General features: G+C 36.5%; 1 protein-coding gene across 1 annotated transcript; it reads right to left on the bottom strand.

The window, feature by feature from the left end:
* Positions 1 to 3,805: 3,805 nt before the first annotated feature.
* LOC126926384 (dynein beta chain, ciliary-like) lies at positions 3,806 to 15,789 on the bottom strand. The gene is made up of 6 exons (XM_050742707.1): positions 15,642 to 15,789; positions 13,687 to 13,862; positions 13,076 to 13,186; positions 5,944 to 6,117; positions 4,966 to 5,114; positions 3,806 to 4,100 (listed from the first exon to the last, which is right to left on the bottom strand). The coding sequence occupies exons 2-6, from the start codon at positions 13,705 to 13,707 to the stop codon at positions 3,806 to 3,808; spliced, it is 750 nt and encodes a 249-aa protein (XP_050598664.1). The 5' UTR covers positions 13,708 to 13,862; positions 15,642 to 15,789.
* Positions 15,790 to 17,373: the final 1,584 nt, after the last annotated feature.

Raw genomic sequence — 17,373 nt, 5'->3', positions numbered from 1 at the left:
TGTGTGTTTTCGAGTTGTATACGTTTCCTTGCGTTGCCTGCGCATAGGATACTGTTGGTGTGGTGAGTTTTTGGGGTTTAGGTTCTTGTATGTTTATGTCCTTGGGTCTCAGTTTTGGATACTTTATATTATGTAGCGATTTGTAGGCTGAGCATCCTTTGTAGTTCGCAGGATGCTCTCCTTGACAGTGGATACACTTGGCGGGGGTTTCCGGGGATTTAGTGCATTGGTCAGTGGGGTGATTACCTGCACATTTTACGCACCGGAAGTTGTGATTGCAGTATTTCTGCGTGTGGCCGTACCTTTGGCACCTCTTGCATTGTATTATTTCTTTCTTTACAAGAGGTGGCTCGAACTTAACTATGGAGTTCATCAGCCGATTGATATTGTAGATTTCTTTATTGTTTGTTTTTTGTTTTAGGTCTATAAAAAATAAGGATAGTGGGTTTTTTTGTGATTCTATGCCTAATGTTACTGATGTTAGTTACTTCGTGGCCGTGATTTGACAGTTCGCATTTTAGTTCGTCTAGATCGACTGAGTGATGGATATTGCGTAGCACCACTCGAAATGGTCTTTCTTGTTTGAGCTGGTATGTGTGGAATTTGGCGTTTAACGTTTTTAATAGCTTGGTTAGCTTTCTATAGGCGTCTGGGTGGGACGGCAGTATTTTCACGTGGTTGTTGTTAGTCTTTAACTTGTAGTCTTCTTTGCTGATGTCTTTTTCGATAGTTTTAATCATTGACTGTATGTCGATTACGTCGTTAATGAATATCGGTGGGGGAGGGGGAATTCTTTGAGTATGGAGATTATTTACCTTTTCGGTTGTAATCATGGAGTCTTCTGTGGACTCCAGAATTGAGTATCTATTGTAGGTAGTCACTTGGCTGGCTGATGGTTTGGTTTGAATCTTGTTTACATTTGTCTTGGTCGGTTCGAGCTTTCGTTTTTTCGTGTGATGGTCATTTACCAGGATAGTTGTGTTGCCCTCTTGTCACGGGGGAGGAAACATGGCGATGTTGTAATTTTGCTCCGGGGAGCCTGTTGGAAATGATAGAGCCATCATCGAGCTAGTTAATTCAGTGTGAAAGAACTAGTCGAGAGGCTGTTAACCCCTGGCTAGGTTAGTTGGATTCGCTTTCGACAGCTGGGCGTCACGTGGAGTTTTGTGAACTTCACAGGGCACTGGACACACGTCTGCACGTCTCGGCACTCAGCAGCAACTGGATGGTCACTTGCTGCTTTGTGGACTTTGCGGGGCACGTCTGCACGCCTCGGCACTCACGAACGAACTGCGTTGGCTGAAATAAGTAATTTTTTTATTTGTCTTTGATGGTCAAAGAAATAGAATATTTAATGAAACATGCGTGTGCCAAAATGAAAATGATATAATGTATGGTAATGGTCGCATGATACTAAAACATTGCAATTTCTTCATGCTTAGAATAAAGATTATTAAAAATTGATTGTTAAGGAATCCGAATTGATTTTTTGGGGGGGGGGGGAATTACCTTATTTTTTGTGCAAAAGGAGATTAGGGTGTTATTTATGACTTTCGAATATTTTGGTTATGTTGGCTAGGAGACATATATTGCAGGTTTGAGAGTATAGTGCGGTCTTTATTTTTTCTCTTTTGTGATGGCTCTTAAAATTATTAAGGAGCACTATATAATAACATTTTATTCTGTTTGAGCAGAATGTTCATGATGTCGTCGAAACCGGATGATTTTTAATTGTTTAATTTAGAGAAAATGATTTTTATTCGGTTGTAATTTGCAAAGAAGTTTATTTCTGTGTCTGGTTGTTTGGGTTTGTCCGAGGAGTTTTCATTAGAAAATATGAAGGTTGTCTTATTTAGCGATATGTCTCGCTCTATTTATTTTTCAGTTTGTTTGTTTCGGCAATGATAATTCTGTTTAATTGTTCTCGACCCATGTCTTCGTGTGTGTGTGTGTATGTTTTGGAAAAGTGAGTGTCGATAACATATAGTTTTTCCGTTGTTTTACATGTCATAAAATAACTAGACTTCATGTTTTTATTGGTGTTCTGTATCGCTATACCTGCATCTTGGAGGAGGGGAGCTTTCTCTGGAGACAGTTTGAAATAAGAGATAGAGTTTGGTTCTTTTAACCTAGAAATTTTATTTGTCTGTGGGAACATGCTAGCTGAGTTTTTTTAGGCATATTTTTTTTATTTTGTTTGCTCATCTTCTGTTTCATCGTAAAAATAGCTGTATTTTAGATTGTTTATTTTGGATAGTACGTAGCTTTTTTCTCGTTGTAGTTCGCTTTCGCAGTCAAGGCGTTATTTTGGAAGGGTACTCCGATAGCTAAAACGATTCCCTTCAACATTCGTAGCAGTATTTCTAATTTCCTATGCTATGAGTTTATTGTAAGGGTAATTGACGGATTTTAACGGTCCGAACGGTCGAGCGCCCCTTACCCCTCGCTCAATAACATCGAAGCGTGGCATTCATTCAGGTATCGTTCACGCTCTTCTCGGGAAGGATCCCCCGCACTTGGAGCGCCTTAACGTCGTAAACGCCATCTTGCGGACGAAGATGCCGTTTGACGATTATCTTCATAACCAATCAGCGTGCGGATTTGGGGCCCTCCGTTTTGATCCTTGTTCGAGTCTAATACGTGTTGGGCTCGCTCGAGTCTAACAACGGTATCGGCAGTCTCGTTCGAGTGGTTCAACCGTGAACACGTAGGAGACAGTCAGCTTCAGTGCCTCTGATTCGCTAAACGTGGAGTAACGAACCGTTTCAATCTCTCAGTGCTCTTCAAGCGCTCCTGCAGGCTCAATCTTACCATCAGGCGTAACGATCAGTGGACAGTCCTCTGCGAAGTCTTCAGTTTTGAACGATATCTCCCAGCATACGTGAAGGTAAGTATCATTTTAGTGATCGAACACTTGTACAGGTTAGACGTATCGTTATTTCTTTAACCGTTTGAGTACTAACAGCGTGATCACTGTTTAGATTTTCTATCGAAAAGTCCCAGTACATTTGAACGCTACGGACGACTGACGGTATTTTGGATTACGTTATTATCTTAATAATTTCTATTGAACAAAAGTTGAAATAATTATAAACTAATAGTACGCATATATAAAAATATAGATGTATTTCATAAGAATAACGAATATGACGAGCGCTTTTGTGCCGCTTGTTTCTTTTCGCAATCGATTAAGAAGCTATCGTGCCGTTCGGGACATTTTTCAAAAACCCTGGGGCTCAAACGGTTGAATGATGTCAATATTATCATAAATAATTATTTTTCCTTGATGAAAGAAACTACCTCCAAGACCAAAATAATATTCCAATAATGTACCATATAAAAAGAAAAACAGGGATTAAAACAATACTCAACGAAGCAAACTCAAATGTACAGACTGTAGACACCAAGTGGAGATACAACATGGCCCTTCTCCAAAAAGACGCAGAAGACAATCACAGAAAATGCATAAAAATATATTGGATACCGAAACCGTAATAAAAATAACAAAAAAAAGAACCACAAAATGACAACACTCAAATCTCCCTCCGTGTAAAATAATGTAAATATGGCAAACATAAATAATTCTACAGGGCACCCCCTACCCCTTCCCGTAAGTTGTAAAGTAATTTAAAATGGAGAAATAAATTGTAATCGTACGTAGAAATGCGTTGTACTTCTTCTTTTATATAAATATTATCTTGCATAAAATAATACCGTGTTTTGAAAAATGAATACCAACACTCTTTGACAATTTCGAAAATCTTTATTTTAATTGCATATTTAGTCCATAATTTAATTTATATAATTAGATTTGTAATAGAATTGCCACTCCACCAAGAATCCACTTACTAGCTCTCTCCTTAGTTCTTAAATTGAACGTCCACACGTAAGTAGGACCTCGCGATCGTGTTTTATACACAGGACATTCATACATATTCTTTAAATCTTGTTTGTCCTGTGTAATCGCCCTAATATACATAATTGGCAATAATGGAAACAATTCTTTGAATCTAGAGTCCATGATACATCCTGTTTGAACGTCCCATCGTGCACCTTCCATGTACAATCCGTTTATATACGCGCCTTCTCTTGGTGCCGATCTGTAAAGTTTTTGTGAAAAATCGATTATTACTACTCTGGAATAAAATTTATACAAATTGTAACTGAATTTCGTTAATGATGAAAACTAGCGAGTTTATGTAAATAAATGGACTCGAAGTAAAATATTAAAAATATTTAAAAATGCAGTTAAGATATCTTTATTTATTAATACTTTAATATATTAGATAATATATAGATACTGGCACATTCAGTAGCTATAAAAAATATTTGTACATCATTATATTTATTAGAGCATTTATATAGCTACTAATTAATTAGATTCATGTATATTAAATCTAATTCCATTATTTATTGCTTCGCTTATGGGGTTACATGACTTCTAGTTCAGACAATATTTCGTTGCTCGTTTTCACTGCTATGAACTCCACTCTCCCCTCACAACTTTACGTCGCGTTCTCAAAAAATTGTATCAACTTAATAATAAAACGAAATTAATAAATAACAAAAAGTGAGCATACACATACTATTTACATTATATACGAGCTATATTATATACAATACTATAAAGGAACCAATGCTCTAAGCCTGTGCCTCATTCTCCCCGCTAATCTGCAGTGATCTTTGTGTCATTTAATGGTATTATATACTGTATAATATAATGTAATAATATATATAATAGTACTTTCATACGACTACAAAAAATTGATGCTGCGAAAATAAATCGTAGATTCCGCCAAAAAAAGGTTCATTGAAAAATAAGGATGTGTATGTACAAATACTTTTTTTCGCCATTGTATATGTGCGATAAGTATAGTATGCTTAATATTAACATCATACGGTAAGGAAAAATAAAAATAAAGAATATGTTTGAAGGAATGACGGAGTAATGTTTTTAATAATTACGTGATTTCTTCTTTGGTTTTTCTCAGTACTTCGCAATATAAACACATTTTGTCCAATGGCCATTCATTTTTGCGTGCGGTTTGTTGCATAATTGCAGTTAGAAATGATTGAGGATTGAAAAAACCACCTAGCCATACCGACGATGGTAACTGCATAATGATGCGTTATGTTATTAGAATAGATTAATTGATGAGGAGAATAAGATTGCAATAAAGTGGAATAATAATGCTGTAAGATTTTTTAGATTCTAATGTTAATTGGCAAAAAAGGAAAATTCTGCGTTTGGAACACGTAAACAATATGAATGACCCGTTAATATCGTCTGAAAGAAGATTCGTTAATATCTGGTTTGCCATCTTCTCGAGGGTTCGAATATAGTCCAAGCAAAAGATTGTTTCCCAAGTTCAGCTAAAGAGCATAAAATACAGGATATTAAAGGCGAGTATGCGAATAAAGCTGCTTGGAAATGTTAAATTTTATGATTTCTATTTTTTCTTAATGAAAGGTATTGTAATAGACTGGGGCGATGTCCTCAATTAATATGAATTTACACAAACTCAATCCAACTATTTTGGATTCAGTTCAGGCAGATTCATATTCTATTTACTACAAATTATCTATAGATTAATTATCTGAAGATGAAAACACTTTGATTCATATCAGTTCACATCTAAACTTATTTTAGTTGAATAGATTTAAGCAGTCTTTACAGCTTTTTTCTACTGGAAAGGGATACGAGTTATTAAAATTTCGCTTTTTATGGGTAGCAACAATCGTGTGCGTTGAACGAAGCTTTATTCTGTCGCTCATTCAATTTTGCTATGTTTATTTTACCAGTTTGAAATGAATTCCAGGCATCAAAATTTGCCACGGATTCAATTATCAATTTCACAAACTGAGACATTTCGATATTAATAGGGCATTGTTTTATACAATAATAAAAGTTACAATAATAGTAAAAAATAAGTAAATGTTTACGTTAAAATCAGCAGTCCAATTAGATAATTCATTTATTCGATACAACATATCCGTGAACCAACTGTTTAATCCTAATTCTGAAGGGTAAGCTCTTTTTGTCCAAGACGGCGGAACAGCATCCATCATTATATAATTTTGTAGATCTTCCATCTCAGCATTAATAGTTAATTCTCCCTATCAAAGAAACATCATTGATTAATTGTCTGGCGTTATGTTACAAAGCAGCATTTAAAGTTTGAAAATTCAAAAGATTATGTAACTTCCTTCATCAATAAATTTGAGAAGTTATAATTGTTTTCTAGAAGCAGATACATTCAATATAAGCAATTTCGAATTTACTGTCACATTTCAATAGTTTTAAGTTGATCATGTTCTAATTGATTTAATGATGATGGAAAAAGTACGGCAATATGTTCCAAGAGTTGTAGCAGTAATTTGAGTCGCATAGGAGAATGTCGCTTTGTCATTGCATTCATCGTATGGTATAATTCTACAATGATTTCTTTCTTTATGATATATTTAAAAGTATTTTATATAACATACAATTTGGAAATTAGGTTCCAGAAACACATATAAGAAACATTCGGTATTTGCACAAAAGTTGGAACTCAAGTGTTGCAGTTATATGGAGGTAGAGACTGTTCTAAAAACTGAGATCTTCGATATGCCCAACGTAGAAGAGGATAAGTTAGATAAGAGTTAAATAAAAAAAAGCGACAAGAGTCGAAGCATTTATCATGTAAAATAAAAAAGGGGGTAGCTCAAATGAAAAGAAAAATAAAATGTAATAAAAAAACAAGAGAATTTATTTATTTCTTGTACTCTGAATTTACACTGACTGCGATTTGTTTCTGAGCTCCAACCGTGACTTTCCAAGATTGAAGCTCTTACAATTTGACTTTCAGTAGGATCTGTTTCTTTTTTGTTTGTCATCTCTCAATATCAGTTCGTTCGTGAGTGCCGAGGCGTGCAGACGTGTGTCCAGTGCCCGGCAAAGTCCACAAAGCAGCACGTGACCATCCAGTTGCTGCTGAGTGCCGAGACGTGCAGACGTGTGTCCAGTGCCCTGTGAAGTTCACAAAACTCCACGTGACGCCCAGCTGTCGAAAGCGAATCCAACTAACCTAGCCAGGGGTTAACAGCCTCTCGACTAGTTCTTTCACACTGAATTAACTAGCTCGATGATGGCTCTATCATTTCCAACAGGCTCCCCGGAGCAAAATTACAACATCTCCATGTTTCCTCCCCCGTGACAAGAGGGCAACACAACTATCCTGGTAAATGACCATCACACGAAAAAACGAAAGCTCGAACCAACCAAGACAAATGTAAACAAGAGTCAAACTAAACCATCAGCCAGCCAAGTGACCACCTACAATAGATTCTCAATACTGGAGTCCACGGAAGACTCCATGATTACAACCGAAAAGGTAAATAATCTCCATACTCAAAGAATTCCCCCTCCCCCACCGATATTCATTAACGACGTAATCGACATACAGTCAATGATTAAAACTATCGAAAAAGACATCAGCAAAGAAGACTACAAGTTAAAGACTAACAACAACCACGTGAAAATACTGCCGTCCCACCCAGACGCCTATAGAAAGCTAACCAAGCTATTAAAAACGTTAAACGCCAAATTCCACACATACCAGCTCAAACAAGAAAGACCATTTCGAGTGGTGCTACGCAATATCCATCACTCAGTCGATCTAGACGAACTAAAATGCGAACTGTCAAATCACGGCCACGAAGTAACTAACATCAGTAACATTAGGCATAGAATCACAAAAAAACCCACTATCCTTATTTTTTATAGACCTAAAACAAAAAACAAACAATAAAGAAATCTACAATATCAATCGGCTGATGAACTCCATAGTTAAGTTCGAGCCACCTCTTGTAAAGAAAGAAATAATACAATGCAAGAGGTGCCAAAGGTACGGCCACACGCAGAAATACTGCAATCACAACTTCCGGTGCGTAAAATGTGCAGGTAATCACCCCACTGACCAATGCACTAAATCCCCGGAAACCCCCGCCAAGTGTATCCACTGTCAAGGAGAGCATCCTGCGAACTACAAAGGATGCTCAGCCTACAAATCGCTACATAATATAAAGTATCCAAAACTGAGACCCAAGGACATAAACATACAAGAACCTAAACCCCAAAAACTCACCACACCAACAGTATCCTATGCGCAGGCAACGCAAGGAAACGTATACAACTCGAAAACACACAGTGTACACACAGAAAATAGAATTCCCACCCCACAAAGCACAGACAACTTTACCAGACTCGAAAAACTTATCGAGAAACAAACTGAGCAAATTAACAACTTGCTGTCACTACTCACACGCTTCATGGACAAATTCATAAGCACAGAAGCAAAATAAAACCAATGCGAATAGCTCTGTGGAACGCCAACGGTCTAGCTCAGCAGAAAGCCGAACTAGAACTATTCTTAAAACAACAGCAAATCGATGTGATGCTCATATCCGAAACCCACTTCACCGACAAAAACTACCTCAAAATACACGGCTACAACTTCTACCACACCCAACACCCCAGCGGAAAGGCTCACGGCGGCACCGGAATCATAATCAAGTCAAACATCAAGCACTACGAACTTCAACCATTCCAGAAGGACTACCTCCAAGCAACAAACGTAGCAATAGAAGACTGTCATGGTACAATCACCACCTCAGCTGTATACTGCCCTCCCAGACACTCCATCGCCAAAGACGACTTTGACCACTTCCTGGACACCCTGGGCAGCAAATTCATAGCCGGAGGAGACTACAACGCCAAACACACCCAATGGGGCAGCAGACTGGTTACAGTAAGAGGCAAAAACCTCCTCAACAGCATATTAACCAACAACCTCAACTACCTTACCACATACGAACCCACACACTGGCCCACCGACACAAACAAAATACCCGATCTCCTTGATTTCTTCATAACTAAAAATATCTCGTCAAGACACGTCCAAATCAATTCCTCGGCTGACCTCTCCTCTGATCATTCCCCCGTGATAGTAACAGTCAGTTCAACTATCATCGAGAATACACCTAATGGCTCCATTCATAACCAACACACCAACTGGCAGCTCTTTAGAGAAATCTTCACACACACAACTTCAGCCTCAACTTCACTAAAAACCAATGAAGAAATCGAAGCAGCCACGGAATACCTAAACACGAGCATAATAAACGCTATCCGCTTCTCCACACCGGCAATAACGTCCATCAGCAAACACGAATATCCCCAGTACATTTAAAAAAAAATAGCAGAAAAACGTAGACTAAGAAGAGTATGGCAGACCCATAGAACATCGGAGGACAAACGCAAACTAAACAACGCAACTAGAAAACTATCCAAAACCATAAAAAACTACAATAATGACTGTTTTCACAAATATCTCGCCAGCTTGTCCCCCACAGCCGACTCCAACTACTCACTATGGAAGGCCTCCAGGAAACTCACGCGCCCCTCACAAATAATACCTCCAATCCGCCGCCCGCAAGGTGGAAGGGCGCGTAGCCCTATAGAAGAAACCAACCTATTTGCCAAACACTTGTCTGAAGTATTCAAAGCCCGTTCCTCCATAACTGCTACGGACGTTACAGAATACCTGCACACTCCCTTCCAAATGTCCTCTCCTATTGAACCCTTCACTTCTGCAGAGATCATAGAAGCAATCAGTCGCCTAAACCCCAAGAAAGCAGCAGGTCACGACCTAATAGGAAATAAAGCAATCAAGGAACTTCCCATAAAAGGGATTGCACTCATCGCATCAATCTTTAACGCCATCCTCCGCCTTGAACACTTTCCTAAGGCGTGGAAAATCTCACTAATCACCCTCATCCCCAAACCCGGTAAACCAATATATGAAACCAGCTCCTATCGCCCAATCAGTCTCTTACCTACCCTGTCTAAACTATTCGAGAGGATGCTCACGAATCGTCTCCTTCCACTCCTAGAAGAATTGAAAACTCTCCCAGATCACCAATTCGGCTTCCGAAAACAACACTCAACAGTAGAGCAAATCCACCGCATAACCCACATGATCAGCCAAACCCTTGAAAAGAAAAAATACTGCTCAGCCGTATTCCTAGACATCCAACAGGCATTCGATAAAGTATGGCATGAAGGGCTACTCTACAAGCTTAAAAAAATCCTACCCCACCCATACTACTCCATCTTAAAATCCTATCTAACCAACAGACAATTCATAGTTAAATGTCTAGGCGCCACTTCCGCAACATTCCCAATAGAATCTGGCATACCACAAGGTAGTGTCCTCGGACCCCTACTGTTCTCCATCTACACTGTCGACTTACCAATATCAACAGGAATAACCATAGCAACATTTGCCGACGACACAGCGCTATTAGCTACCCACGCAGACCCGGCAATAGCCTCATCCACTCTCCAGCGAAGTCTCGACTCCATGGAAAAGTGGTTCCAAAAATGGGGTTTTAAAATAAACGAAAAAAAATCCTCCCATGTAACCTTCACGCTCCGAAAACAAACCTGCCCCCAGGTCACCATTAACAACGCAATAATCCCAAGTAAGGACTCCGTAAGATAACTGGGCATGACCGTGGACAGGAGACTAACTTGGAAAAAACATATCTCAGAAAAAACAAAGCAACTAAAGGAAAAACTAAGAAAATTCTATTGGCTCACGGGCCGACGCTCCAAACTAAACATACAGAACAAAATAACCCTCTACAAGGCCGTAATAAAACCTGTCTGGACCTACGGAATCCAACTATGGGGAACAGCAAGTAACTCCAACATTGAAATACTCCAACGCTTCCAATCGAAAACGCTAAGATCCCTATTAAATGCACCCTGGTATGTTACCAACGAAACAATCCACCGTGACCTCAAGATACCTACAGTCAAAGATGAAATACACAAGTTCAGAAGCAGATATAACACAAGAGTCAACAACCACCACAACCCACTAGTCACCCAACTACTGGACACGACGGACCAGATCCGCAGACTAAAAAGAAAATACCCTCTAGATTAAATCCTTAGTTTCTACTAGAACCAACAATATAAAACTATTATAATCCATGTCATCGTATCACGCCAAACTAAGTTACTGAAAATTCTCAACGAGAATTGATTGTAAATATTCTAATAAATAAAAAAAAAAAAAAAAAAAAAAAAAAAACCCTCAATATCCCCATTAACCTGTAGGCGTACATGACCATTGCCACGCTTCTAGAACATTCGGTGGAAGGACTGTTGGGATATCGATGACTCATTAGGCACTTCGGCGATATACATTGTCGCCAAGGCTGCCACATCTTTATCTCCATCATGGAATTTGAAGTATGCCGATCGTGACACATTCGGCAAACATCAAACCTAACCTCAACCTGATTCCAAGCTTAAACCTTTAACTCAAAGATCAAAATTTTCTATTTTTGATGTGTGACCAATGAAACTTACTAATATACATATTTGCTTACTTTATAAATAATAATTAAATACATGTTAATAAGTAAATATAATCCAAATTATTTGTTTGGTTTCATCTTTATCAGAAAGATCTCACAAATACGTTAGTAAAAGGATGATTTAGAAAGAGTAAAAGATAAAACAGTTTTACTTTTGATTTAGTATTTTGGTACATTGTCTCAGTGATATTCGATTTCCAGTACGTCAGGCGTCCCTCAGGGGGAACGACGACTGTGCAATTATGCATGGGATCCTTTTGTGTAATTATCGAATGTTCCCGTTTGTTCTTTCTAAATGAAATGCACATACATTGCTAGCTAAAAGTTTGAAACCACTTTCTCAGTTGTATCTGTATTAAGTATTTTGCTAATATCGTTATTAATTTGAAATTAACGTTATAGTTATTAATAGTAATTTATTTTCATAAATTTTTAACGAGAGAGTTTTCTAAGATAACAGAATTGTAGTTTTTTTTTAATTCTCGTGTTTTGTAAAACACGCAGTAATTACAATTTTTTGACTGGTAAACATATATACAGTGTGTCCGGTTTATCGTGAATGCCACGAGATGTTTCAGAAAAAATTGCACCACATAAAGGAGAACGTATTATACGCTATTGTGTCTGACATTGCGGTGACCTTGAAACCTGATCTTGAACGTGACATTACAATTTTTAAATACAGAGATCTTTCTTTTATTACTCCTATACGATAAACAATATTTATACATATAGGAAAGACACAAAACGTAATAATATAAATATGCAGCATTCTTATATATATCATAATAAACAGTATAACTAAAGGTAATAAACAAACAGTATTGAGTATACAGTATATATTACGATCGAGGCCAGAAGTAGGAATGGAAGATAACCGGAAAGGTGACTTCCCAAGAATTTGCATAGTATTCAGTAATTATGTAAATTAATTTAGGGAAGAAATATTTGTGACACGTATTTTTTTCTACAATGATTAATAGTAAAACAGTTACAGGTAATTAAAAATTAGTAAGGCCGAACGTTTCTGACCACGTACCGAGTGTACCCAAAGAATGCGTGACTTCATAAGACTGTAACGATGCTCAAATATCAGTAAAGTTTTAATTTAATTATTTTAATTAATAGGTAAGTATATGGAATGAAAATATGAACTAATGAGTCTCTAATAACCTAAACTTTTGTTGTCAGTAATCTTCTTAATTATGGAAAAAGATTCAAATATCGAATTGGGCCAAATTATCTTAATTATTATATTAAATTATCAAATTATAATAAAATATATAAATATTAAATTATTAAAATTCGCGCTTACTCTACAGGTCTATACAATGCGTGCACCAAAGGTAGGGGCAGAGAGAAATTTCCTCTCTAATAGAGGTTAGAAACAGACAGTGCAAGACAGAATAGATAAAATTATTTCTTAGTATATTTCTTATTACGAGCAAACAATTCTAGAAATTAGTGGGGGATAACTCTTGCCCATAAATCCGGGCAAAGTGTTGGTTTGCTATCTTATATTGTTTCTGAACTGTAGTTTACCCTAGTTACATATAGCCTTCTGTATATGTCGTGCATGCGAGGGATCATGTGTGCGATTGCGTAAAATGTAAAAATATAAAAATGCATAAATATTTGTCATTACTTTTAAGCCTAACTCTAATTCTTGCAGGGACCTTCTAAGTTCTTCACACAGTAGATTCATGAGTTCGCATTCTTGTAAAGCAACTGTGACAAATGGTGTACGATCTTCCACCTAAGAAATTTAACAAAGATTTTATTAGAGACGGAAATTGTTCCGAGATTCGACATTCTATACCCAATTTCGTCTCTCGGTTTATCTTCGATGTTAACCAGTTAACTGCGGAATTTAGTTTTCAAAATCCCTTACGGGATGCGTAATTAAAATCAAGCAATGTCATGTAATTAACGCAGTTAATTGTTTAAATGATGCAACGATTTTGATGAGCTTAAAATGTTGTAAATATCAGTACTGAAGAATTTTTCTGTATGAATCTACACATATGTCCCCTACAATCGCTGTTTGGCCTTAGTTTTCCAAAGTTAAATATTCTATACATTGTCAATAAAATAATGAGAACCTTAAATATTGACAATAATATTGATAGTAAATATTTATTGTCTGAACGTTCTTTTAAAGATTTCCGGTTTCTTAATTCCTAATTTCTATTTATTTTAAATTTAGATTTATTAAGTAATTCATTAAAGTTAGTAGTAGAGAGAGGCAGTGAGTACCTTGCTGTAAAGTTCTAGCATATTGAATTCTTCTGGTAGTTTGTCCAATAAGTCTTCTATTTGTCCTTTTATTTTGTCTTCTTTTGAAATATCTCCGCTTGTTGTATCGCAGGCAGTTCTTGTTAGTATACCCAATAACGTTTTAAACAAATTTTCCACAGTTTGCGTTAAAAACCCTAATAAATGTATAAAATAAATTCTTCAGTGTATTAATTTCAAGAAGAGCCTTTATGTTAAATCGAGAATTGACTAAATTGCCTATTTGGCATTATATTACGAATTCATCAATTTATGAATTCTAAGGACAAATTGGAATTTTTTTTATTGGACTATTTCGAAACTTCGTTAAAAAATGTACGTACAAAATTTCTATTCGTGCCTGTTAGATTATTATGAGAAATAAGTGCTCGTGCGTAGTATATAACAGCAAAAATTATTCAACGTATTGAAAATAAATTTCTTTATACGTATAATGCAATATAAATGGGAAAAAGACACAGCAACCATTTATTTATATATAAATGTAGTATCGTGGGCAAAAGGCCCAAGATATCGGCCGAACCGTATACAAAGTGGCGAGAGCCGTGGCACCGTCGAGTACATCGATGTGTCGTCGGTCCCTTCAAGTGGACAGTTTTATGGAAAGAGCCTGCATGATCCTGGCCACGGGGTTTCGGGACACGTGTTCGATGGGACGAGAAAAGACAAAGAGACGCTAAGGGTAGAGTTAGTTGAGACGCCAGCGAGATCGAATGCAAGAGGCGTGCAGTATGAGTTGAGAAGCGAGAGCGTGCGAGTACAGATGCCGAAAACGAGAGTTGTAGAGTTGCTAGCGTTGTAGAGAGATCGAGTTGTTAGTTATAGAGTTGCCAAAGTGATTTGAACGGAATAAGACTTTTGTGTTTTAGTTCAAGTTGAACATTTATCGTTCTCTGTCCAATTAATCTCTGTCATTTTTATTTATCTTAATAAATAGTATTAGGAGAATTTTACAAATCTAAATTATCCTAATCCTATCCTTTTTCCGATACTACATAAATATATATAAAAGATGTCGATATTATTTTCTTTTGTTTAATAATTTAATTGTTGAACAGTTTAATCATTGTTAACGGTTAGTTCTTAAGAATTTAGTCTGAAATGCAGACGTGTCTTTCTCAGATAAAAATTAATTACATTACACAATTATTACATCCAGAATTCTTACGTCTTCTAAATTATATTCCCTAACAGAGCCTAACAGTCAAGGGCCTCAGTATAGGTTTCAAATTTTGCAACATCTCTATCTCTGGTATACATATACATATATAAAGTGCAAAGTACTTTTATGTTCGTTCGGTTATAACTTAAAAACTACTGCACCGATTTAAATTGGACTCAAATCATTCAATAGAGAATATTCCAAAGATGGTTTAACCAAATTGGCACCTATTTACTATTTTAAGTTGTCAAGCAATGAAAGAGAGCACTAAAATTTCAGAACGAATAAACTGCTGCTTCACTGGCAACAGTGAAGTTGGTATGACAGTGAAAAATGGCCCGAATAGATCAATCGTCATTCTTCGGCTGTATTCGGAATAAGTTCGAGCGCCGTATGCAATAAGTGGGGAGCATAAGGCTCACGTCTTACAACAAGCAAAGTAATTACTTCTCCAAACAATTATTATTCATCTTCTTTTCGTTTTGACTTATTTGTTACAATATTAACATCAATCAGTTACTAAGGACATACATGCGGGTAAGGACCGAGTATATCAGCTAGTTATAATGCTACTGTGACATTATTCATCAATTCACGATTACTATTCTTAATCATTTCAACTCCAAATACATAAACTTTGATTCGAATTAGCGATCTCACAACATTGATTTGTATTCATTAGTTATTCTCTAATAATATGATATGATATTATGTCAGTTTCATTAGGTTGTTTTGAAATGTTATATATATTTACCAATTTCTGCATTGGGATGAAGTCCATACAGAACAGGACTTTCAGCAGGTAAGTAGTTATCGACGTACTGATGATATGCATCATAATCACTATTTGGTGGTACCAAAAAATCTGGTGCAAGGTATAATTCACCTACGCAAAAAGTGTAAATTCATTTCTTTGTTAACTGTTTCTGTAAAAATTGTTGTAGTGCCTTCTAGCTCCATCTCGTCGTAAATTATTGAAGCTATCGATGGTGTCGAAAAATATTTCCAACAAAAGTCCAACAATTTCGAGGGGTATATAATTTGATGTAATTTTTTCACGAATGGATAACTGAGGGATTTCTGAATGATAATATTACATTTTTATATGGAATTATATATTTTTTATTTTATTATTTCACATTAATCGGTGTAGTCCTGAAAAGGCAAAGGAAATAATAGAATAAAATTCATACTCTGAAATGGTTATTTTAGAGATATTTTGATTTTGATATGTATTGCAAAGCGATATAACATCAACAATTTTGAATTGTTGGGCAAAATAACTCCGGGCAAAATAATGTCGCTGCTACATGCAACCGTCGAATGAAGACGAATTTGAATTTTCCGACTCTCCCCCGACCAGTATAAATAAACAGACGCGATCGCGAGCGACGGTACATAACGAGTACATAGTGAGTTCATATATAATACATATCAAATATTTAACAGCATCTTGAGTATCCTCGAGTACCTAACGAGCGTCTATCAAGTCACGCGACGAGCATTTGCCAGTATTTATTCCGCGACTTTATTTTGCGATTTATACTTCGTACGAACGACTAACGTCTACGTTTGTATATTAATTTATTGTCTTAAATATATTAACGGTTACAACAACAAGTAATCTCGTCATTAATCCTCACAACCTACGTCCTCTTCACACAAACATCTACAGATATAATGTTATAATAATTTAAAAAACGTATTTGATATGTACTTGTACTAATTCAAGAATAATAAAAGGAGTCTTATCATTAATCTTATTTGTGTTTGATGTGAAAAAATAGAATATTTAAAGAAACATAAGTATGTGCAAAAATGAGATTGATATAATGCGAGGTAATAGTCGTGTTATAGCAAAACATATCTTTTTCTCGATGCTTAGATTATAGATTCTTAAAGGTTGATTGTTAAGAAAAATAAAATAGATTGGGAAAATAAAAAAAAAAGCCAACACCACACGGAGTTCCCAGGCGGTCACCCATCCAAGTACTATCCGTGCCCGGCGTTGCTTAACTTTCGTGATCGGACGAGAACGAGTGCTTTTTTTTTTTTTTTTTAACTTTGTTTATTAATTCCAGGTTTTACATATTTTTTTTTTTACATGATTTTTTTTCCAGAATAAACGCTGAATTCTAATTGTAGGGTGGTACAGGCAAAAGTACCGATACGCGACGGTACGACGTAGCCATGCATTATTACATTCTTTTCTCTTTTTTTTTTTAAGATTATTATTGTTATTGTTAAATAAAATAAAATTAAGCCGCTGTTGCGCTGTGCTTATGTACGATATTTTAATTTATGTCCTGAAAGCCTGGACGCAAAAACAGGACAGTTCGCTAGCCTGTTAGGGAGGGGCTGGGAGGGGATGGACTGGGACTGGCGGGGAGGGGTGGGGGACTGGCGGGGAGGGGTGGGAACGAGAACGAGTGCACTCAGCGCGGTATGAGCGTTGGCTGAAATAAGTGATTTTTTTATTTGTATTT

The sequence above is a fragment of the Bombus affinis genome, chromosome 17, assembly GCF_024516045.1.
Source record: "Bombus affinis isolate iyBomAffi1 chromosome 17, iyBomAffi1.2, whole genome shotgun sequence".
NCBI classification, from domain to species: Eukaryota; Metazoa; Arthropoda; class Insecta; order Hymenoptera; family Apidae; genus Bombus; species Bombus affinis.
This window is presented reverse-complemented; position numbering and strand designations above follow the sequence as displayed.

Coding starts and splice junctions, on each gene's coding strand:
- LOC126926384 (XM_050742707.1), bottom strand. CDS start 13,707: ATGCTAGAACTTTACAGCAAG. Junction 13,187..13,686: donor TGCTAGAACTTTACAGCAAG/GTACTCACTGCC, acceptor TAAATTTCTTAG/GTGGAAGATCGTACACCATT. Junction 6,118..13,075: donor AATTAGAGTTAGGCTTAAAA/GTAATGACAAAT, acceptor TTTCTTTGATAG/GGAGAATTAACTATTAATGC.